At 46.9% G+C, this 23,212-nt stretch overlaps 1 protein-coding gene across 4 annotated transcripts; it reads left to right on the forward strand.

The window, feature by feature from the left end:
- The first annotated feature begins 5,866 nt into the window (after positions 1–5,866).
- On the forward strand, positions 5,867–20,640 carry LOC123407807 (alpha/beta hydrolase domain-containing protein 17B-like). Of its 4 annotated transcripts, none has more exons than XM_045101033.1 (7): positions 5,867–6,329; positions 16,696–16,732; positions 17,036–17,272; positions 17,360–17,407; positions 17,523–18,007; positions 18,174–18,256; positions 20,204–20,640. In XM_045101033.1, the coding sequence occupies exons 1-6, from the start codon at positions 5,983–5,985 to the stop codon at positions 18,250–18,252; spliced, it is 1,233 nt and encodes a 410-aa protein (XP_044956968.1). In that variant the 5' UTR covers positions 5,867–5,982; the 3' UTR covers positions 18,253–18,256; positions 20,204–20,640. The 4 variants fall into 4 exon arrangements, with proteins under 4 accessions (XP_044956968.1, XP_044956966.1, XP_044956965.1 ...); XM_045101031.1 differs by lacking the exon at positions 20,204–20,640 and adding an exon at positions 18,501–18,978; XM_045101030.1 differs by lacking the exon at positions 20,204–20,640 and having other exon boundaries at positions 5,868–6,329; positions 18,174–18,414.
- Positions 20,641–23,212: the final 2,572 nt, after the last annotated feature.

The raw sequence follows: 23,212 nt of genomic DNA on the forward strand, positions 1-23,212 counted from the left end.
CACATTGCTTGCAAGGCTTATATGTGATCTTGTATTACCGAGTAGGCCCCGAGATACCTCTCCGTCACACGGAGTGACAAATCCCAGTCTTGATCCATGCTAACTCAGCGAACACCTTCAGAGATACTTGTAGAGCACCTTTATAGTCACCTAGTAACGTTGCGACGTTTGATACACACAAGGTATTCCTCCGGTGTCAGCGAGTTACATGATCTCATGGTCATAGGAATGAATACTTGACACGCAGAAAACAATAGCAAGAAAATGACACGATCACATGCTACGTTCATAGTTTGGGTCTTGTCCATCACATCATTCTCCTAATGATGTGATCCAGTCATCAAGTGACAACACTTGCATATGGTCACAAAACCTTAACCATCCTTGATCAACTAGCTAGTCAACTAGAGGCTTACTAGGGACATTGTTTTGTCTATATATCCACACATGCATTTATGTTTTCATTCAATACAATTATAGCATGGATAATAAACGATTGTCTTGAAACAGGAAATATAATAATAACTATTTTATCATTGCCTCTAGGGCATATTTCCAATAGAAATACCATGTGACCCCTGGAATCGCCGGTCCTAAGCCAAACAAAAACTCACCCACCCATGGCATGAGGCGATCACGTCGCCTAACGGGGCGGGAACACCATGCGACCCCTGAAATCATCGTCCCTAAGACAAACCAAAACTCGCCCACACGTGGTGCACTAGGTAGCCCCAACGAGGCGATCAAGTCACCTAGCGGGGCGGGAAAACCATGCGACCCTCGAAATCGCCAGCCCTAAGCCAAACCAAAATTCGCGCAGCCGTGGCATGCTAGGTCACCTCAACAAGGCGATCAAGTCACCTAGCGGGAGGGGAACACCATGCGATCCCCAAAATCGCTGGTCCTAAGACAATCCAAAACTCCCCCACCCGTGACTTGCTAGGTCACCTCAACTAGGCGATCAAGTCGCCTAGTGGGACGGGAACACCATGCGGCCCCCGAAATAGCCGATACTAAGCCACACCAAAACTCGTCCACTCTGTGGCGTGCTAGGTCGCCTCAACCAGGCGATCAAGTCGCCTAGCGAGGCGGGAACACCACGCATCCCCCGGAATCGCCGGTCCTAAGCCAAACCAAAACTCGCCCACCCGTGGCATGCAAGGTTTCCTCAACCTAGATGCTTCTAGCTTTGTCAAACTCCATGCCGATATAAGGTTCCCGTGGGCTAGATCACACCTCATTCTCATCAAAAGCAAACAAGCGAGCACCACCTGTAAGACCTTGCACACCATCACTAGGCAGAGTTGCAGTTGGGCTGAACATGGCACGGGCGGGCATGATAGTGTTAGCAGTTGTCGTCGCATCAGACGCACCAGTAGCAGCGGCCGCTACAACATGAAACTCCACACCGACGATATCTTGGACAGGAGGAGAACACATATCCGGCGTCTCATCCACCTCTTCGATAGAAGTTGGGACTTTTCAGGTTGGGCTTGTGTGTAGTACATAGGGCCATCATCACGTTGAACAAAGTCTCGTTGAGGTCAAGAGTGACCATCTGCATATTTTAGAAGACAAATATAGGGAAGTAATTAATACGAAAAACGAAAAAATGTAAAACAAAAACAAGTTTTAGAATAAAACTCAATGAATAGGGGCATTTTATTTCAGAAATCACCAGAAACACAGCCAAAACTCAACGGGCGGCTTTCATAAATCCTCCTTCACAAATATGCATGCAAATTTTCTATTACTTGTTTTAGGCCTTTTCCCTTTCTTCTTTTGTGTTTCTGTAAGCAACTAGTCTTCAGTAACTAGGTTTTTTGTATATTTTTGTAAGCAACTACAGCAACTTTTTATGACGTGTTCTTACTTATGCATAGATTACGAACACAAAAATTTATAATTCTTTTTCCTGTTGTTTTTGCGAAAGCAAGATGCAAGGCAATAGACAAGATACATTTCAACAAGCAACAATTTCTTTATACAACAATTATGATCTCCATGTGTAAAGGAGAGGCAAGAACAGGGACACTGCTGGGCGTAGGCTTTCCCTGGTGAGGGGAAGCGATGTCCATGGTGGCGGGGTCGGGTTTTCTGGCGGACGGGGCGGGTGGCTGCAACATGACGGGAGGTGGACTTGCCTTTTTTAGCACATGGATGTGGACACACAACGTGGGAAAATGTCATAAAAGACGGTCGCTGGATCCGCCGCACAACGTGCGGGGTTTTGTTGTAGGGTTCTAAATTTTTTGTTGATTTTTATTTTATATACAACAAAAAATATCACAAATTTGATTTTGAAATTAGAGTTAAAAATGGACCCGGTGATAAAATATTTTATATTGGCTGCAAACAAAAAATATTATTAGCATAATATTTGTACTTTGTACAGTCAATCCATACAAAGTACGGACCAAAATCATGCCCCATCAACGAATTCGAGATGTATTTTTGCAAAAAAAAGAATTCAAGATGTAATTACTCACATTTAGTAGGACGATGCACATGCATTATGTAGACTCATATAATGGAATCACAAGTGTTAAAATAAGTAGCTGCTAACTTCACTATTTATATATAGGACAGTTGCCATCTCTTAAGTAAAGCCGAACTGTAGGATTCTCATAAACGCCTTTCTGAAAAAAAACTTTTTCTTCACTTCCTCTTCTCTTTTGGGAGTGCATGTTTCATCATTTGTCATGATCATGATCTCCCTATATACATGACGGTAATAAGTAAATATTCAATTAAGAGTTGCACATTCTAAAAATATGTAATGGTAGAAAGAGATACAAGGCAAACTTGTTTCCGCTGCTTCTAGAGGCATCTCTTCTTGTGTCATACATTTTCTTCTTCCTCTTTTCTCTTATTAATTAGTTGGATCATTAGAGGAAGCGACGAGAAATTTAATCATAATGAAGAGAAGATCAATGAAAGCTACAACAATGAATAAATTGTTTTGAAAGATTGAAAAGGAGCAAAAGGAGGGATTTCACATTCTCACCAAAATCACGGTCGAATCGGCGGGTGCGGGGGAATGCAGCGGGGCCGAGGGGCGGGGCTTAGTAGCAGCAGGCATCTCTTCAACATGGACGAGGCGTGAGGCGAGCGGCCGAGCGGGGGCGGCGACACTGAGCGCGCGGGGGAGGTGACGACGGCGAGCGCGCGGGGGTGGGGGCGCTGGGGCGGTTTCAATGTAGGCGTAGTAGCGAGGGGAGCTGTTCTGTTAACGGAAAGGGTGTTTTCGTTAGCAGCATGGAGTGTTTTCGTTAGTTAGCGAGGAAATTAAAGTTTTATTAACAATGTAATTAGATTGTTGATAATATGATTAGACGTTTTATATGAAGGCCACTAGGCAGCGGCGCCCCACTCAGGGCTTCCCGTGTGACGGCCCTACTGCGTACGTCACCACTTTCATCCATCCTATAATCTCTTCTTTCTCCATTTCAGTGAGTCATTCAACGCTATGGCAGGCTGAGACTAAAGTGCTTGCATGCAGGGAATCATAAAAGTATAAAAAGGGATCACTGCATGCATGCAAAGCCTCACACAAAAATAGGAAAAAAGGTACATGCATTATTCAAAACTTTTATCTTTTAAGCCGTTAATTCGACTGATGATCCGTTTTCGTCGTTGACTTTGTTTCGACGAAATCTTCAAAACTAGAACCCATGTCGACATGTTTCGACAATATTTTTTTTGCTTGTACTTACCACATTTGTTGTACTACTTGTCATATTAGTAATTACTTACTTGTGTGATAAAAAATAACTTAATCGTCATATTTTTAGAAATTGTGAATAAATATGGCATCTCGACATAATCAAACTGACAAAGACAAATAACTTTTTTAGACGATTACGCGTAAAAATATGACAACTCAACATATTTAAAACCAATAACCATAAAAAATACTTTTTGGTCATCGTTTGTAAATATGAGAACTCGGCATAGTTAAATTAATAAGCATACAAAAATAGTTTTCTGACAAAGTTGTATGTAAATATGACAAGTTGATATATTTTAAATTGGCAAACACAGTCAATGACATGCTTTTATATCATGTATAATAAAATCTGTTACAAGGCTTTTGTATGAAACAAACATTAAAAAGTGACAATCAAGTTATTTTTTTGAGGCAAGTAAGTGGTTAATAATATGGCAAGTGGGTCAAAAAATGTGGCAAGTACGAACGAAAAAAAAATAGTTGACGAAACATATCGACATGGGATCTAGTTTCGAAGAACTCGTCGCGAGAAAGCCAATAGTAAAAGCGGATCATCGATTGAATTAACGATTTTGTAGACAATTTTTTTTTGAATTTCAAACATCAAAGGAAATCGCACGTTGTCTGTAGCATGCAAATCTCTTTTTTCCTTCCTAATCTAACACGCGATATGCTTAGATTAGATGGGTCAGTCTGCCCGCCGCACGGCAACGCAGCACGCAACCGTGCGCACACTATCAATTAGATTTTTCCTATATTTATAGTTGGATATGTCATCGTTCTTTTTAGGGGTTTCCTTTTTAGAGCAACTCTAGCAGACCCCGCAAAAGTCCGGCGACTATGCGGGTTAGGCTCATTTTTTCGTCCAGAACAGATCCCGCATACTCGCCCCGCCCGTAAATTTTTTTACCGCGGCCTGCAAAACGCACGCCCCGATCACTATATCTACGGTTTCGCGGTGCGTTTGTGGGTCGAAACCCTATCCCCCGCCGTCGCCGAGCCCCCGCGATTCCCCACCCCTTCCCCACATTTCTCGTCGTCGGCGACCACCTCCCTCGCCTTCAGCCGCAATGTGGAGTTCTGGACGCGGCTCCGGCGGCGGAAGCGACCCGGAGCGCGAGCGGCGCGTCCGGTCGGACGCCGCGAGGAAGCGCGGGGCCCGGAGGTGGACCAACCGCAACATTTCGTCGCCGGCGAGCTTCCGCGTCCGGGAGACGGAGGAGTACGACCGTCGGCAGGTCGCCACGGGCTCCTCCTCGGGCTCGCCCCTTCTCGCTGTGAAGAGGCAGTGGTCGGAGGAGCCAGAGGACGTCGTCGCCGTCAAGGAGGAGCCCGAGGAGCTCAACCGCCGCGGAGTCGTCGGGCCGAAGGACTTCGTCGTCGACGTGAAAGCCGTTGCGGCAACCATTGCCGAACGCAGTTTGCACGAGGAGGCGGAGCGTCGGCGCCACGATGAGGAGATCGAAGACCTCCAGTGGCGGCAGGCGGTCGAGGCCAACATCACTGCCAAGGAGAAGGACGACGAGTGGCGACGCATCCGCGAAGAGGAGAAGGCGATGTGCATCGACCTCGGCAGCTCCGACGAGGAGGACTGAGCTCATTTTATGTAATCTATGTAGTATGTAACCTATGTAGCATGTACTATGAAATTTTCGTGAAACTATATTTTTAAATTATGCAGTTTTGTTTACGGTTTTTATTGTCCGCGCTCATTTTTGACCCGTAAACGAGATTTAAGTGAAATCGTAAATGCGTTTTACGGGTTTAAATTTTGCGAGGTTTGCTAGAGTTGCTCTTATAGGTTGTAGATACCAAATCCAGCATAAAAAATGGCTGAATCGCACTCTCGCGCGACGCGTGACCGAAATTTGGGCTGGCCGGCTGCCTAGCGTCGCCCTTGCTTTAATTCTCCCGGCAATTTCTCCTCCTAATTCTCCGCTAGCGGTTCTGTTTTTTTTTTTTTGGAATGTTGGTAGATTCTACGTATCAAATACTCCGTATATTGATAAGAGGGAGCCCCTCCCCTCCGTAAACCCCCTGTACTTTCCAGGAGTTACAACAGAGTCCCTGAGTAAATTCAGTACTTCCATATAGCCCCTAGGCAGCGAAGCCCGCGCACCGATCTTTTTCCTTTAAAGCCCCTGAAACAAGTCGACTTCCACGGCCACACGCCTTCCCTGGCGCCTCCTCCTCCCCAGACCGGAGAGTTCAACCCTAATGCCGCTGCCGCCGCAGGTCTGAGGTCAGCGAATATGGGTGGTGTGACGTCCTCGGTGGCCGCTAAGTTCGCCTTCTTCCCGCCAGACCCACCGTCTTACGGCGTGGTGGACGAGGAGCCGCCTCCGCCGGGCGTGGCTCCGGCGGGGAGTGATGCTGCTGCGCTTTCTAGGAGGGTGTTGATGACGGGGGTTCCGTGGAGGGAGGGGGTGGAGGCACGTCGCCTCCGGACGCGGCGGGGCACGGAAATTATCGCCATGTATGTAGGGTGTCCCAAGGCGAGTCTCACGGTACTGTACTCGCACGGCAATGCTGCCGACCTCGGCAAGATGTATGAGCTCTTCATAGAGTTCAGCGCTCGCCTCCACGTCAATATCATGGGGTAAGTGTTCGTGTGTTTACTTGGCCCATTTATCTCATCTTGATTTGCATTTAGTTGAGGGAGCAAGAATGCAGCTTCAGTGATTGGGTCATCTTATGAGCAAATGGTTAGATTCTGAGTTGATGCATGACTGGTCGTGCTTGCTAAAAGTAGCCCCTTTGGAATTTATATTAAGAAAAAGTTAGTTGGTTGTTTCTGATTTTTGTTTTTTATAGAAAGTACTCCGTATTATATTTGGTTGATGAAATAGTCGTCATCTGGCTAGTGGCTGTAAGGGCCATAAAGCTCTGGTGCTCTGAATACGTTCTCAGTTCTCACCCTAGTATTAGCGCACGTTTTGTAGATGACCCATGTTGTTTTAATTTGTCATCAGGCTCAGGCTGCTCATGGTAAAGACTAATAGGCTTAAACTGAGTTTGCTGCGCGTATTGAACCAACTGACACTCCTACCACGTCTCAATCCAACACAAGAACAGAGTTATACTATGCATCTTTTGGAGAAGATAAACTGAATGAGGTAAAAAGGAAGTGTTAAGAAGCTTCAGGGCAAAGGGTCTTGATGTATTTGTCAAGCCTTCTTGATCATGGCCCTTATAGTCCCGTTGCAAACAAGTAACTAGGTTTCTGTAAATAAAATGAATTCTGCGATAGAAATGTAATTTAATATATGTAGGTCATGGTGCAACCATGTTTAGAACTTCAAAGAGCTCAAAAAAAAAAATAGAGTGCATAGACACGGTGGCAACGTCTACCAAATCCAAATTTGAAACATAACTTGTGAAACAAAGATGACAAATACATTGTCAATTGAGATAATGGGCCAATTCACACCCCAATTTAGGGTAGCAACTATTCACTAAGAGAGTCGTGTTTTAAGTTTAAATTGAAACTCCATAGCATGGTTGGTGTATATTGTGCCCACATGCTGCTTCTTTTTCCTCAGAATGTTTTACGACTTCTAGATGAGTGCACTGAGACTGGGTACACCTGGAGCACCACAGGCCCTGGTGCATTGGATACTCTCACAATACAGGGTATGAAGGCATGCCATTACTATAATCTACAAGTTAATAATCACACAAAATTGATGGAGCTATAATATCGGGTTCGTGTCACTAGATTGCAAGCTAAGTCAAGATATTTAATCCTTAGACATTAGAAACTCAAGATGGGTTTTGATTATACACAAACTCGATGGAGTTATAATATTGGGTTTGTGTTAATCTTAATTTATTTAGTTTTATGAAGGAGGGATGTATTATACCATTATTATGTAGGAATAAAACTCTGTATCTGAAAAGACATATTTTGTTCATGGGGCCATAACAGACCGTAAAGACTAATTTTATAGTATTTATTAGTGCTGCTAGTATAAGCGTATTGTCAATAGAGTAATGCTATTCATACATAAGGGTTTTACAAAGAGAAAGGTGTGATAGCTCCCGGGTGCCTAGGCACCCTCTATGAACAGTAAAATCAAAAAAATAGAAAACAAAATCAAAAAAATCTGAAACTTTACAGCATCAACGATGATCAAACTTTGTAGGTTCCTACAAGTTTTCATGTCAAAATATCATGTAGAGAAAGATGTACAAACAAGTTTCAGATTACAGCTAAAAAGTGCTCAAAACTTCAAGCATTTAAATATTTTCCGTGTGTAGAGCTCCTCAAATAGTTTTTTCGCATGAAAACTTGCAAACACCTATAAACTTTCATCATCTTTGATGCTGCAAAGTTTCAGATTTTTCTTATTTTGTTTTCTATTTCTTTTGATTTTACTGTTCATAGAGGGTGCCTAGGCACCCGGGAGCTGAAAATCCACTCTCTTTTACGAAAGGTTTACGTACTAGTTAAATCTGGAAACCGTTAGCTAAAATCGTTTGGGTAGTTATGATCCAAATGAACCAGTAGGTAGAGTTTTTGTAGTAACTTGTACGTAGGAATAAGATTTTCGTTGAAATATCCCAAAAAAAAAACTGGGGCAAAGCATGGGTTATAATACTAGTTTCTTATAAAGCTAATACCAGCTAGCCATTTATTGCTTATTTCTCTGCGTGTTCTTACCCGCCTGTCACATTCAAGGAATTATTAGAACCTCAGCTTTTTCACTCCTCTCATTTTGTGCTAAAATCTCACTGCAGTGCACAAGGCATCTTCTAGGGCGTGTTTGGTTCCCTGTGTAGTTTTAGGCTGCATCGCATGGAGGATGCTGGGTGAGTGTGGCCTGGTTGGACTGATGCAACGATGAGCCGAGATAGTGTTTGCTGAACTTTGCATGGTATGGATGTATGAGGTGACATCCAGATGGTGTAAATGGGTGGCGCCGACGCTTGGACAAGGGCGTCACCGGCGTTTAAGGAGGACGACCGACGACTGCGACGCTTTGACAAGGGCGGCGCCGGCGCTTGAGGAGGACTGTCGAGGACGGCGGAGCTTTCACAAGGGCGGCGGCGGCGGTGACTCCAGATGACGGATCTGGCCTATGGCAGCGCGAGGCGCCGGGATCCGGCATGTGGCAGCGCGAGGCGACAGGAGCCGGTGTGCGGCGGCTTGACGAGGGCGACGGCGCCGCTTGGTAGAGGACGGCGGAGCTTCGTCCAGGACGAATGAGGAGGGCGGCGACGGAGGTCGGCGGAGAACGGCGGCGGAGCTCGATGGAGGAGGAACAAGGACGGTGGCGGCTATGGCAAAAGTTGGGAAAAGGAAGGAAAGAGCGAGGCAACGACCTGCACGCGAGCTACGCAGGAAACTTGCGTTTCCCTCAGCCTGGCTGAGAGGCCTACTTTTGCATCCAATGGGCCAGGCTCAAAAGACCATGCAGTGTACCAAACATCCAGTTTTTGCATGGTGGATGCGAGCCACATGCAGTGCAGGGAACCAAACACGCCCCTAGTGTAACTACAGCTAAAAGCAAAATGCGGAGCCAACATATAATATAAGGTCAGTGAGACCAGCTATTGTCTCTCCCAAATTAGGGCACTAAAATTAATGGAAAGCAGACAATTTCGGTTTCTAGCAAACGTGCACTCTTGCTCCTCATCAAATTGAAATTCGGTTTGGTCAATCTTCCCACCCACGGTGTTTATTCTGATGCCATCTGAGCTGAAATTATATGTGATAACTGACTTAAAATACCTTCATTTGCAGTTTTCCTGATTTCACCCTCAAGACAAATATTTCACCTTCTTACGTTGTGTACCGTATAATGGATGAATGCCTAATGTAGGATAAATAGTCCAATAGAGGTGATGTGCAGTCTGCATGATGCATTCAAGATTTTTGTTGGATTGATTACTACAAAACCAGACCATTTTGCAGTTAATTTTCACCAGTTAGAGGTTTGCAGCTTATAACAGACAATAGCTGGCCGCATAAAATTTGAACAGATCTTCACAGACTGTTACTATGCCTTTTATGTTAGCCTGACCTGTTGACTACTGAATTGGGTGCCCATTGTGTAAATGCCTTTTGATAGGAGCAGGGCCCCTACCAGGACGTGGTCTCATGTTGTAGGGATGGAAGGAGGGCCGGCGAGGCTGGAGGCGCGGGCGACGGCGCTGGGGTGCCGTGATCGCGTTGGGGAGAAGGGCCGCAAGGGCTGCTAGGGTTTTGGGGGCCTCGGCAGAAGCCGAGCAATTATGATTGCTACTTCTTATCTCCAAAACGAGTCTTTACATGTGCTTATATAATCCCTGATGGGCTAATAAAATTAATTATAAGTTGGGCCAAGCCCCTAACTAAGGTGGGCTAAGCCCCTAACTGCCTGCGCCATTGGGCCTCCTCTGGCTATAGTGTACGCCGGTCATAACATCTCTCCCCGCCTGCGCAAACAGCTCGTCCTCGAGCTGGAAGTCAGGGAAATGCTAGTGGAACTCCAAGAGTTGCTCCCAAGTGGCGTCCTCCTCCGGAAGGCCTTGCCACTGGATCAACAGGCGCCAAACACCTTGGCTCTGCTGGGCCTTCGACACCTTCTCTGGACCCGGAAGAAGACGAACGTCGGTGGTTGGGGGAAGAGCCGGCGCGGTCGCCGACGGTTCGCCGCAGAAAGGCTTCAACAAACCCACATGGAAGACGTCGTGGATGCGGGCGCCCGACGGTAGCTGAAGTCGGTAGGCGACGTTGTCGATGCGCGCCAAAAACGGAAACGGCCCTGCGTAGCGAGGGCCGAGCTTGCGCTTGGCTCGTGGGTCCAGGTACTGCGTGGTTGTGGCACCCTGGCTCAGAGGAAACCGGAACTCCCAGTATTCCAGCCCAGGAACAAGTCTTTTGGAATACGGTACTGTTGGCATAGAACAAATCAGCTCTTTATTACTGTGGAAAAGGTTACAAGGGTACTTGGATTACATCGCCACGACGATACTACGCCTGCCTATGGTAATTCTACGCTAGCAACGGAACAATGACGATGGTGATGGACTCCACCCCGCAGGGACTCTGGCTGGAACGCGTATCCTAGCTCGCAACTCGGGATCCTCGACAAGCACGCAATTATGGCATGACCTGCAAACTGACATGACACGCCAGGTGAGTACTTTGAATGTACTCGCAAGCTCACAACAAACCTCAGCATTAAGACAAGACAACATCATAGCAATTAAGATTAGGTAAAGATTTATCATCACTGAAGGGATAGTTGAAAATAACCATACCAGGCTACTCTCACCGTACTCTGGTGACCAACTCGTGATCTCACCAAGAACCTTCAGCGAATATCCTCAAGACGGACACCAAGACTTGTCACCGGCATGATGCCCAACTGCTACCATACTCAGACGAGTTCTTCCATCATTATTATTACTACTATGGTTATGGTTGACCACCTACTGAGGTCTGGACGGGCTGTCCAATACCGTGGATGCGGCTATTCGAATAGATTTTTCACTTTGCAGAGGTTGCGCACTTTACCCACACCATGGAGTACCTGGCCTCGTGATCCCATTCGGGTGGACCAGCGTTGCTCCAATGAAACCTGCCTGGCCCGTGACTCTCCCATCGTACCACCGGCATTCATCCTCCCCCGGAGTCCTGCCATGGGTGGCCCCTGTGTCCTCATGACACCTGCCATCGTCGTGGCCAAACTAAACTGTCCCAAACGGGGAAGGGTACCCACATAACTCAACTGGGCTCACAAGGTTATCGCCGCCTACCGGGCCAGGGTAGCACGCGCGCATAACCTTCCCTCTTTGGTGGTACCGATAAAAGAACACGCGATCAGACCAAGTCAAGGCCATCCCATACCGACAAATGTGGTTGCATGGATAAGCCCGGACAGGTGACTCTCGACCAACCAACTAATTATCTTATCCCCGAATAATATTTCTGTCATAGCTGACACTCCGATATCATAGTAATCCAATAACCAATAAGCTCAAGCCACTGCTATTGATTCGTATCCACCAACTGCCGGATGAAACCTAAAATAATCATAGACAGTAATCTTCAATGTCATGGCATCAACTAGTGGGTAAAATACTAGTTACTAACAATCCCGTACTCAACATGGTAGTCACCTATTCAAGAATTTATTCAAACATTGCATAATATAATCCGTACTAGAAATAATTATAATTGCGATTATAGTAATTGGTTAAACTATGATATTGCAATGCAATTATGCAAATGAGCGTTGTGGCTTGACTGGGGTGATGGAACCATCGGGGAGAAGTGTGGAGAGTCCGCGGAATTGATTGCCGTAAACAGTTCTCTCTCGGAGGGGCTGTTTAGAGGCAAGGGCAAAATGGCAATTTTCAGAATGCGAACACATAATGAAAATGATACCATCATGACGTGCTCGATGAGACGAAGACGTGGGCTTTGGAATCACCTCGATCGGAGTTACGGGTAAAAAGATATAAGGGTTTGACTGCCTGATCTGCAATAAAGATATTCACATCCGGGTCCCTGAGCAGTGCGGCTGGGCAGAGGGTGAAAGCGCATTTTAGAAAATACGCCTTCGGTGCAGAAAGACGGCTTTGCGGGAGGGCGCCTCCACTTATCCAGCCTGGCAGGCCTCCAGTCGCCTACAGGTGGTCCCTGACCCCACCTGTCGGGTCTTCTCTCTCCTTCCCTCTTCTTCTTCCTTCTCCCTCCTTCTCCCCGACAGGGAGCAGCTGCGGCTTCGTCCTCGCCAGCACCGGTGACGGGAGGCCACGGCGGGCTTGGACGCCGCCGGGGATGGATGTGCCGCTCCATACCGCGCCCGTGGGTAGCGGAGAGGGCGCCGGGATGGCCGAAGTCAGCCACGGCAACGGTGGCCGAGGGCGACGGCTCCGCGGTGGAGGAGGTGCTCCGTAGTGGAATCGGCCGGGAAAGGGCATATCGGGGTGATTGCCGTGGAGTGGAGGGTCCAGAGAGGAGCTCGGAAGGAGAGGAGGAGGCCGGAGTGGCACGAATTTAGGCGAGGTTCGCCGGCGACCGTGGCGGCCGTGGAGAGCCAGAGGGGCTCTTCGAGCTCAAATGACTGTCCGGGGAGGAGACTAGGAGGATGCTGTGGGCGCTGGGGATGCTTGGGGAGGCTCGAGGCCATGGCTATATATAGGCGGCCGACGAGAGGAGATGAGGACGGCCGCCGTGGCAATCTTAGCCACGCACTGGAGCTCCGGTGCGACGTGTCTGGCCGGTAGCGGCCTCGAACAACTTCTAGGAGGGATGGGGAGGGCTCAGGCGAGGTCTGGGAAGTTCGGGAGGGCTCGGGGGAGAAGACAACGACGGCGGTCACTGCTAGAACACGGGCGGAGCTCGTCGCGACGCGGCGAGGAAGAAACTAGAGGGGGAGAGGGGTCCAGGAGGAAGACGACGTCGAGGGGAAGCCCCTAGACATGGCTAGGTGTCGAGGGAGAGGGGGAAACGGACGGGACCGAGGGCTCCACTGCCAGAGCGTGCATATGGCATGCCAAAGGCGTGGTCACCACGTGAGCTGGCGCTCGCGGTGCACCCTTGCATGCACCGTGTTGTCTAGCAGCGAGTCCTTCCAAGGACTAGTCCCTCTGAGGTGATAGATAGACAAAAGAAGCTAAGAGGAGATGGGAGGCTTCACTGGAAGTTTGCTGTAGCAAACTTGGCCATATTACTGAGATAAACAGGTGGATGATAAGAGCCAAATATGATGTCTGAGAGGTTAAGGGTAAGAAGGACTACAATCCTGGGAAGTTTGAGAAGAAAAAGACCAAGATTTAATAGAGCTGCTTTGCAACTGGCCAATCTGGTCTAGAATACAAATCTTGATGTGGCACTCACATATCAACAGGGATGGAGCTGAAATTTGGAGGAGGCTAGTTATTTTGGCATATGAAGACACTGTATAAATTTCATACCATCTGGATAAACCAAAATGGTATTTCCTTCACACAGCATCCTACTGGACAGAATCTTAGGAAAATTACTGAGGGGAAATGGTTAGATAGAATGAGCTCAAATTTGGTGGAGAGATGTTTTATAAGTAGGAGAATGTCCTGGTAAAATTTCAGAAATTATGGAGCAACATAAAGTACAGTTGCTTCACAATCCAAAATAATGACCAGAGACAAAGATTTGATGTTGCGCTCACATAGTTGAAGGGATGATGCTCAAATTTTGTGGGCAGTGTTAATTGAGCATGTGAAGGGTCTTGCAAAATTTCAACTCATTTGAATACACTTAGCTAGCACTTGCTTCACAAAGCTTCATGTGGATTAGGAACTTTGAAAATTTGCCAAGAAATATTTACTAGCCAAATGAGGTTGAATTTTGTCATGAGGCAATGATATGGATAGGAAAGAGTGCCCAAAAAGTTTGAGAGCAAGAAAGCACATATAAAGGGTACTTGCTTCACAACTTGACAGCTAGGGCAGAATCAGAAAAGGAATATTGATGAAATATTTTTGAACATGACAAGGAAGGATTTTGTCATATCTGAGGAAGATATGACCCAAGAAATTTATAAGAATTATTTGGGAATTTTTGGAATGATAGAAATGTGGGTTGCTTCACAACCCAGAGCAACATGGTTATTCCTTTAATAGAAAAAGGAATATTCTCAGGGAAAAGATTATTGAGATTGGTCCAAGATGGAAATGACAAGGTCTTGATGGTTTAAAGGTTGGCAAGCCACTAGGGAAGAGAAATCAAGGGCGATCCCTTTAGGTTCCAAAACTACCAAGCCACAGAAAAGCAAATCCAGACCAAAATCAAAAGAAAAAAGAAATGAGCAAAATCCAGGGTGTTACAGTGGTGCGGTGGAGAAGTCGCAGCCACACCAAATCACCCACCGCAAACTCCGACTTGCGGTGGTGGGCGTCGTAGTATTTCTTGGACAGTTGCTGGCTTGGAGAAGACGCCGACGTACCTCGGCAAGGATCTCATCCTTGCTGCGCAGAAGGTCGCTCGCCGCCTCAGTCCGGACCGTCCCCGGTTGAAACGGAAGAATGGGTGGTGGCGAACGACCGTAGACCACCTTGAATGGTGTGGCACGCAGGACGGAGTGGTAGGAGGTGTTGTAGCAATGCTCCGCCCAAGCAAGCCAGTCCACCCAGGCGCGTGGGCGATTTCTTGTAACACATCGTAAGTACATAACAATCACCTTGTTGACCGCCTCGGATTGGCCGTCGGTCTATGGGTGGAACGCCGTGCTCAGACACAACTTTACGTCCGCCATCCGGAAAAGATCGCGCCAGACATGGTCGGTGAACACCGGGTTGCGATCATTGACGATCGAGGAGGGAAACCCGTGGAGGCGGACGATGCCGTCTAAGAAGGCACGCGTGACAGAGGTGGCGGTGTAGGGGTGGCCGAGCGCGATGAAGTGCACGTAGTTGGAGAAGCGGTCAACCACTGTGAGGATGGTGGACTTGCCGCCCACCTTAGGAAGTCCCTCGATAAAATCCATGGAGATGTCAGCCCAGATCTGAGAGGGCACCTCAAGGGGCTGGAGTAGTCCCGCCGGCTGCAGTGTCTACGTCTTGTTGCGCTGGCAAGTCACGCATGCCCGCACCCAGTCTTGCACCAGCGCACGGTCGCCGGGTATGTAGAAGTCAGCTCGGTGGCGGTGAAGGGTCTTCTGCACACCCTCGTGGCTGGCCGAGTGTGCCAGCAGAATGGTTTGGTGGCGGAGATCGCCCGTGTAGGAGTAAGCCGTCGTCCAGGTGCCATGGCTCCTGCAACTCGCCCGCCTCGAGGCGCTGACGGAGTTGCTGCGCATCCGCGGCTGTCGCCGTGGCTCGGCGGATGTCGTCGATGAAGGCAAACGAGGGCCCCGAGGTGATGCAAAGAGCAACCCCCTCGGTGTCGACGACATCCGTGTCGTGGTCGGCGTCTTGGCGGGACAGCGTGTCCGCCACGGTGTTGAGGCGACCTGGCTGGTACTCGATTGTGAAGTCGAACCCGAAGAGCTTGCTGATCCACTGGTGCTGCGGAACGGTGGATAGGCGCTGGTCCAACAGAAACTTGAGGCTGTAGTGATCCGTGCGAATAAGGAACGGCCGCCCCCGTAGATACGTGCGCTAGTGGCCCACCACCTGCACCAAGCCGATGAGCTCCCTCTCGTAAGCCGCGAGCTTGTGATGGCGCGCGGCGAAAGGCCTACCGAAGAACGCGAGATGTCCCGCGCCCCGATGAAGGACGGCGCCAAACCCCACGCCTGAGGCGTCGCAGTCCACCGTGAACAGGTTGTCGAAGTCAGGCATCTGGAGGACCAGCCCCGTAGTGAGCGCCTTCTTGAGTGTCTGGAAGGCCTTGGCCGCGTCGGTGTCACAGGCGAAGGCGTCGCGGCGCAGCAGTCGCGTGAGCGGTGCCGTGATGAGGCCGAACTCCCGGGTGAACTTTCCGTAGTAACCTGGCTCTGATACCAGATTGATATGGGCAGGGCCCCTACCAGGACGTGGTCTTAGGTTGTAGGGATGGAAGGAGGGCTGGCGAGGCTGGAGGCACGGGTGACGGCGCTGGGGCGCCTTGATTGCGTTCGGGAGAAGGGCCCCAGGGGTGGCTAGGGTTTTGGGGGCCTCGGCAGAAGCCGTGCAATTATGATTGCTACTTCTTATCTCCAAAACGAGTCTTTACATGTGCTTATATAATCCCTGATGTGCTAATAAAAATAATGATAAGTTGGGCCAAGCCTCTAACTGCCTGCGCCATTGGGCCTCCTCCGGCTATAGTGTACGCGGGTCATAACACCTTTATCGTTGCATGCCATGTACAGCTTCACCTGTGTGAGGATTTAGTCATTCTAGGTAAGCTACTTGAATAATGCTGCAATGCTACAAGCCTACGTTCTCCTTGATGCCTTAGCAAGCCATGTTATTCTTCATTTTACAACTTTTAATGGTAACATTGATCATTGATGTATCAACACCTCATTTTGGTGCCTTTATAATAATTTGCTCAATTTTCGCAGGTATGATTATTCTGGTTATGGACGGTCATCAGGCAAGGTTAATAATACTTTCTGCTCTTTCTTGAAACTAATGTTCTAACTTGTCGCTAGAGGAGCAATACCTGCTTATATTAGAATAGTTTAAAAATGTTTTTGGCAGGTACAAATCATTTAATAGCTTAATATTTTTGTCATGGAGAGGCCACAAATCTGATTCCCATATGAGCGCTTTGGTTAAGGGATCCTTTTTTGCATTCGGCTAATTCCATATGTTTTTATGGAAGGTAGTTCCATTTGTTTATCTCATGGTTAGAAAAATAAACTCCGTTGAGACAATCTTTCTGGCACCTTCCATTTTCAGGCAAGTGAAGCTAATACATTTGCTGACATAGAGTCTGCATATAAATGCCTTGTGGAGGTTTATGGGACTAGGGAAGAAGACATTGTTCTTTATGGTCAATCTGTTGGTAGTGGCCCCACTGTTGATTTAGCTGCTCACTTGCATCACATAAGAGCAGTTGTTCTGCATAGTCCCATACTTTCTGGCCTGCGTGTCATGTATTCTGTGAAGAAAACATATTGGTTTGACATATATAAGGTTTGCTTTGCTAGCTGAACTATCAAGAGAAATACTAAAAGACCTGACCTGCTTTGTGTACACTAACAGACATTTGCTTTGTTACAGAACATCGAGAAAATTCCCCTTGTTAAATGCCCTGTTCTGGTGATTCATGTAAGTTTGGAATTAAATACATCCACACGTTGTAGTCATATCTTATATGCCCCTTGTGTAATCCGTGCATAGCTTCGGATAAATAATCTGGTGACCTATTTCCCTTTCTTCTCAGGGTACAAGTGACGATGTTGTCAATTTTTCCCATGGAAAGCAGATATGGGAGCTGAGCCAACAGAAGTATGAGCCTCTGTGGATCGAGGGAGGTGACCACTGTAACTTGGAGACCTTCCCAGTGTACATAAGGCATCTGAAGAAGTTTCTGTCAGCTGTAGAGAAGTTGCCTGCTGGAAAAGAAGCAACACCTGAGAGTGAGAAGTTGCTAGCTGGAAATGAAAAACCATCAGATAGCGTTGCTCTTTCTGAGGTGCATTTGATGACCTCACAGAGGTTAGAGCCATCGAGGCAGAGCTCAAGACACGAGCAGCATCCTAGGCTGAGCACTAAACGTGTATATAAACACCGGCGAAGTACAGGCGTCAGGGAAAAGGCAAGGTCGAGCACAGATAAGAAGGAGAGATCAAGGAGAAGTGTCGACACATTTGACAGGACAAGAGATGAAAATGAACAGACAGACAAACCAAGGAAAAGCATTGACAGGTTGGTCCTCCCTCAGCCTCCTCTCTTGCACCATCATGCAGAGTTATACTTTTTCCATTCACTCGATCAGCATAAACTATGTAACGATCATTTTCTGAAGCCAAACCAGTTTTGTATGATTCATTTTTTTTTTTTTTGCATTGATGCCTTTGGGAATCTTTGGCAGGCTTGGCGAGATGATTAGATCAATAGGCCTGTGCAATGTTGATTGCTTCAAAGAGCCTCCTCGAAGAACTGAGGCTTGATGAGGTCAGTGAGTGCTTTTTCATATGTAGTTATAGAAACTTTTTGTTTCTCTTTGCAGCGGCAGATTCAACAGGGGTTTGTGTGCTCTTGATGATGAAAATTGTAAAAATGTCCATGAACAGCAAAGATAAATATAGTGCAGCTCCTTGATTTGAGCTTTATTCTGTCTTGTAAATACTACATCTGTCTTTTTTGAAACGAAGTATACCACTTTTCCTGCTAATTTGCAGTCGTCCTGCAAATACAGGTTGAGCGTAGGTGCCACTACGTCGCAGAAATGCATACAGTGTTTCTGCACCAAGCTCTATCCAGTTGTCCTTGTGTTAGAGCATCTGCAGTGACATCTTGCAAATCGGACTCCTCAAAAGCCCGTGTCCGGGGACTCTGACCGGCCACTTTCGTATTCAACTGTGTGCATTGGTCCCAACAAAATATTACGGACCACCATGGCACCGCTTGCCGAGCAGACTTGAGTTGACGGTGCATTGGTCCCAACAAAATATTACGTACCACCATGGTCCTGTTTGCCGTGTGTTGACGGGACGCATGCGCACAGTCCGAGCGGGCCGATATACTGAGGGCCTGTTTGATTCACATCCATACTTTGCTAAGCCAAATTTTGGCAGCCATAGTTTAGTTGGCATATGTTTGGTTTTTGCCATACTTTGGCTTGCCACACTTTATTGTCCCTATGACCCATTTATCATAGTCAATTTTTTTGTCAACTTTTGTCGAAGTTTGGCATTCGTTTTTTCAGCCACACTTTGTAGCTTGCCACATTTTGATGGCTTGCCACACTTTGGCTTGGCAAAATTAGTCGAAGTTAGCATTCGTTTTTTCAGCCACACTTTGTAGCTTGCCACATTTTGATGGCTTGCCACACTTTGGCTTGGCAAAATTAGTCTTCAACCAAACAGACCCTGACTCTTCATGAGACGTGCGAGCTTGAGACGTGCGAGCTGGTGTGTGAATTGATGGGACGCGTGCGAATTGTCTTCTTTACAGGCTCATCAGGAGACATGCAAGCAGTGTGTGAAATAATGGGAGGCATGCGACAAGACCGCGAGCCCCTCCCAACCACTTTATATTAATTACGTCTGTGCCGTTAGTTATAGCAGGTAGCCGTACTCCCCTCTTCACACATCGCAGGTAGCCGTACTCCCCTCTTCACACATCGCGGCTGCATCTTTGCCGTGTTCCCAGTCGTAAACACTTTGGGAAGTGTATCAGATGGTGATCAAGCGCACCATCGGAGGGAGTGGTGGCGTGGGGTTCGAAGCTGGGGCCCTTCCCGCCAACGAGGTCTTGCACAGACAGAAGCGCGACCATGGCGTTGTAAGCCCCATCGTGCCTCCCTAACAGGAGGTGGTGATGCACAAAGACTACCACGACCTCTTTGATGACCGCTCCAACGACGACGACTTCGAGGATGACGGAGAATCGATTAGACCCCTATTTTGGTAATTATGTTATAGGGTATATTTGATTAGTTCTGTTTCCGCCTTTTTTGGAATGGAGAGCCAGGGTTCATGTTATTTCAATCCATGTAATCAGAGTAAGATCTAATAAATTCGTGTAGTGTGTACACATTGATTGTTTGTTAGGTAAATGATAAGTGACATCTGTACAAGTGTTTATGCTAATATTCTGTCTAAGGTTTTACACCGATTTAATGGTTGATCCATACAAATGATCGTTTTGCTAATAATCCGGCTACATAGATGATTATACAAATACCCCTTTGTAAATAAACACTGTATAAGAGCACTTAGATAACTCCTTTAGTGATAATAGGAAGTAGTACTTACTTAAAGGTTCTTTGTTTGTTTGACAATAATCGATTCATGCATTTATAATCATTAGTTAATAATTTTACTGCACTAAGTCGTTTGTGATATCATTTTATGCATTTCATTCATCAATGTCATGATTTTTTTATTATATATGTAGGTGCTATATGAGGACGTTGGCAGCGATAAATATGACCAGAGGAGGTACAAGAAACAAAAGCTCAGTGAGCTTTATGCGGGAACGCAAAGTTGTCGTATCAGGACCCAGAATGAGGGCTTTGGATGCTCGTTCTGTGCCAAAGGCTTCACCCCACATTTGCAAGTGTTCTTGCGCATGCTAGAGGATGAGCCGTTGGCTCCTTGAGGCAAAAATATTCTCGCAGGATGGCGCACGTCGCGTACGCGGAGTACCTGGAGGAAGTTTACGTTGTTGGTGGGTACGATCAGGATTGAATTATATGTACATGTCCAACACTATCCTAGCTATCTAGTTTGTGCATCTTATATGTATGCTTGAGTATGTTTATTATGTGTTAATTTAGATATTCATGAGACTTTGATTTATAAACTAGTAGTGCGTAGAGCAATCTAATTGAAGTCATGGCTTCTTCCAATGCATGGTTCTTAGATGAGGTGCTAAGTCCATTAAAAGACTTAGCAACTACTCCTGCATTGGTGCTTAGCTTTTGGTCGAAGTAATTATGTACTTTTTAAGAAGATAATTATGATTTCATTTCCAGACTCTACTAAATATGTTCCTACCTATTAACTTCTAATTAACAATACACTATTCTTTTACCTTGTTCTAACTAAATAATCCTTGTCTTCCCACTCCTCCACTCCTATCAGAAAGCACCATATTGACTTAAATATTTATGCTATTTGTGATGCAATCAGTGAACTCGCATCGTATGAGAGTCGTATTTTGGTAGTACTATTTTGACTTAAATATGTAATGGACAATTGATATCTCCACCTTAACATGTAACCGACTTGATTATTTACCATTCTGACTTGTGTTTCCCTTCCCGATCTCATCGCAAACGAACTATATTACGCAACCGACAGTGATCATTCACGTCCGCACTGCTTTAAGTCATTGCACACACTTCCTTTTTGCCAACTGTTTGCCATTTAACACCCACAATAATGGAAGCTTCTCTTCCAGCCGACACGCGCCCAACCGACCCGGGCGGGGAAGCTCTGTGTGGTTGCGCGAGAATGGGCTCACCAACGATACGTTGGCGGCACTTCGAGCCTCCGCGTGGCCAAACGAACCGCGTGTTCGCGTGCTGGTCAAACTTACACAGGAATCCTCCGCCGAAAACGTGGTGACAAGACGTGCCAATTACAACCCGTCCAACCCCCATTTAATCTATTGTCTCTCCCCAACCTTTTCCCACAACACAAGAAACACACCCACGACTCCGAATACAGAGAGGATATCCTGCTCGACTCCAAAGGTGGAGCTCCCAGCGGCTGCCGCCGCCGCCGAGCGGCAGTTCACCATTCGTGCCTACGTGGACACCCACGTAAGGTTCAAGAACCTCACGGTGGTGTACACCAATGACCTGGTCTGGGTGGAGAACTCCATCCACACCATGGAGTAGTTACTTGCCTTTGACAAGTACAAAGTGGTCAGCTTCGACCTTGAGTACACCGGCGGTTGTGTCGGGCATGATCAGAAGGTTGTCGTTGCCCAGCTGTGCGTGGGTCATTATGTCCTCGTCTACCACGCCACAAGGCCTTGCGTGCATTTCATCAGGTTTGTCAACAACCCCGACTACATATTCGGTACGGTGGACACCACCAACAATAAAAAGGTGCTCAAGACCACGGGCTTGGCCTCTCGGAATCTTGTGGACATCCAATGCCAGTACAAGATTTTGGGCGGAGAGGAGAAGCATAAAGTCTGCTTGGGTAGACCTCGCCATAGCCATCATCGACCCCTACTATAGAGGCATGAAAGATGTGTGCAAGAAAAAGAAGGTTGCCCGGCACCGCGCCTGGGTCCGAAGACTGGATGAAGATCACGTCAAGTACGCGTACGTAAGCAACATGATGTGTAGGCAGGTCGTTGACATGATGAAGTGCCTCCGTCCTGCACCGACCGACACCCCTCGTCAAAATAAGCATAGATGAATGATTTGATGATCGTTACTACTAGTTTAGTATACATGTACTTGAGGTGTGCAAATGTTATCTGTAGTCAGTAATTTTTTTTAAACAAGGCAAAAGATTTACCATTTCATTGATTAAGGGAGAAAGTTTTAGACATAAGCCACAAAGAGGCAAAAAATATGCTTATTTAGGTTATGCAATCATGATGTTGTTCTGTGTTGTTATGTAGACAGAGCATAGATGGTATGTAGACGAACAAATCACATCGCTTACAATTAAAGAAAGGAACACGTCGGTGATGATTTCAACAATCACAAATACTTGGGTGCGAGCATGTCCACAACACACACAACTTATTATCAGGAATCGTCTGTCTTTTTATCCGTCTTCCCACACAATTTCGATTACTGACCTGTTTGCCGGGTATCACACACATCTTGTTACGCCGAGTTGTTTGTGTTACTTTTGATCATCGCAACCAGTTCGTCCGAGCGACCGATTTGCCGGGTATGACACACAATTTCAGATGCTGAATCGGTTGTGTTATTTTACCTCATCGCAAACAGTTCACCGGATGAACTGTATGTCATACATCACACACACCTTTATCCGGTTAAGCGTTTGCGTAATTCTGGCTCATCGCAAGCAGTTCGTGTGCCAAAGCTGTATGCCACGTATCGCATATGGAACTTTTTTCTGAATCGTATTTGTTGGTTCCGCCATCGCACACAATTTTCTTTATTGGCGACGGAGCTATAACTATACCGTTTGCGATTCATGCATCACACACAACTTCAGCGAAGGGTCTTTGATTGATGTGTCGTCCTTGGACCATCCTGTACTAGTGGATGAACTCATTCAACTTTACTGCAGCTCCGTCCAAGTACACTCGTCCGTGTAAGCCCAAGGTTGTTGTGGTTGAAACTAATGTTAGGCGCGGTGCTCGTCTCTGTGCTCTACGTGATGGCTATAAGCACAACTCACTTGCTAAATCTATTCCTCTCAAGAAGCCCACAACAAAGCCAGGCAAGAAGCACAAGTTGCAGTT

This window comes from Hordeum vulgare, chromosome 7H (assembly GCF_904849725.1).
Source record: "Hordeum vulgare subsp. vulgare chromosome 7H, MorexV3_pseudomolecules_assembly, whole genome shotgun sequence".
Taxonomy (NCBI): Eukaryota; Viridiplantae; Streptophyta; class Magnoliopsida; order Poales; family Poaceae; genus Hordeum; species Hordeum vulgare.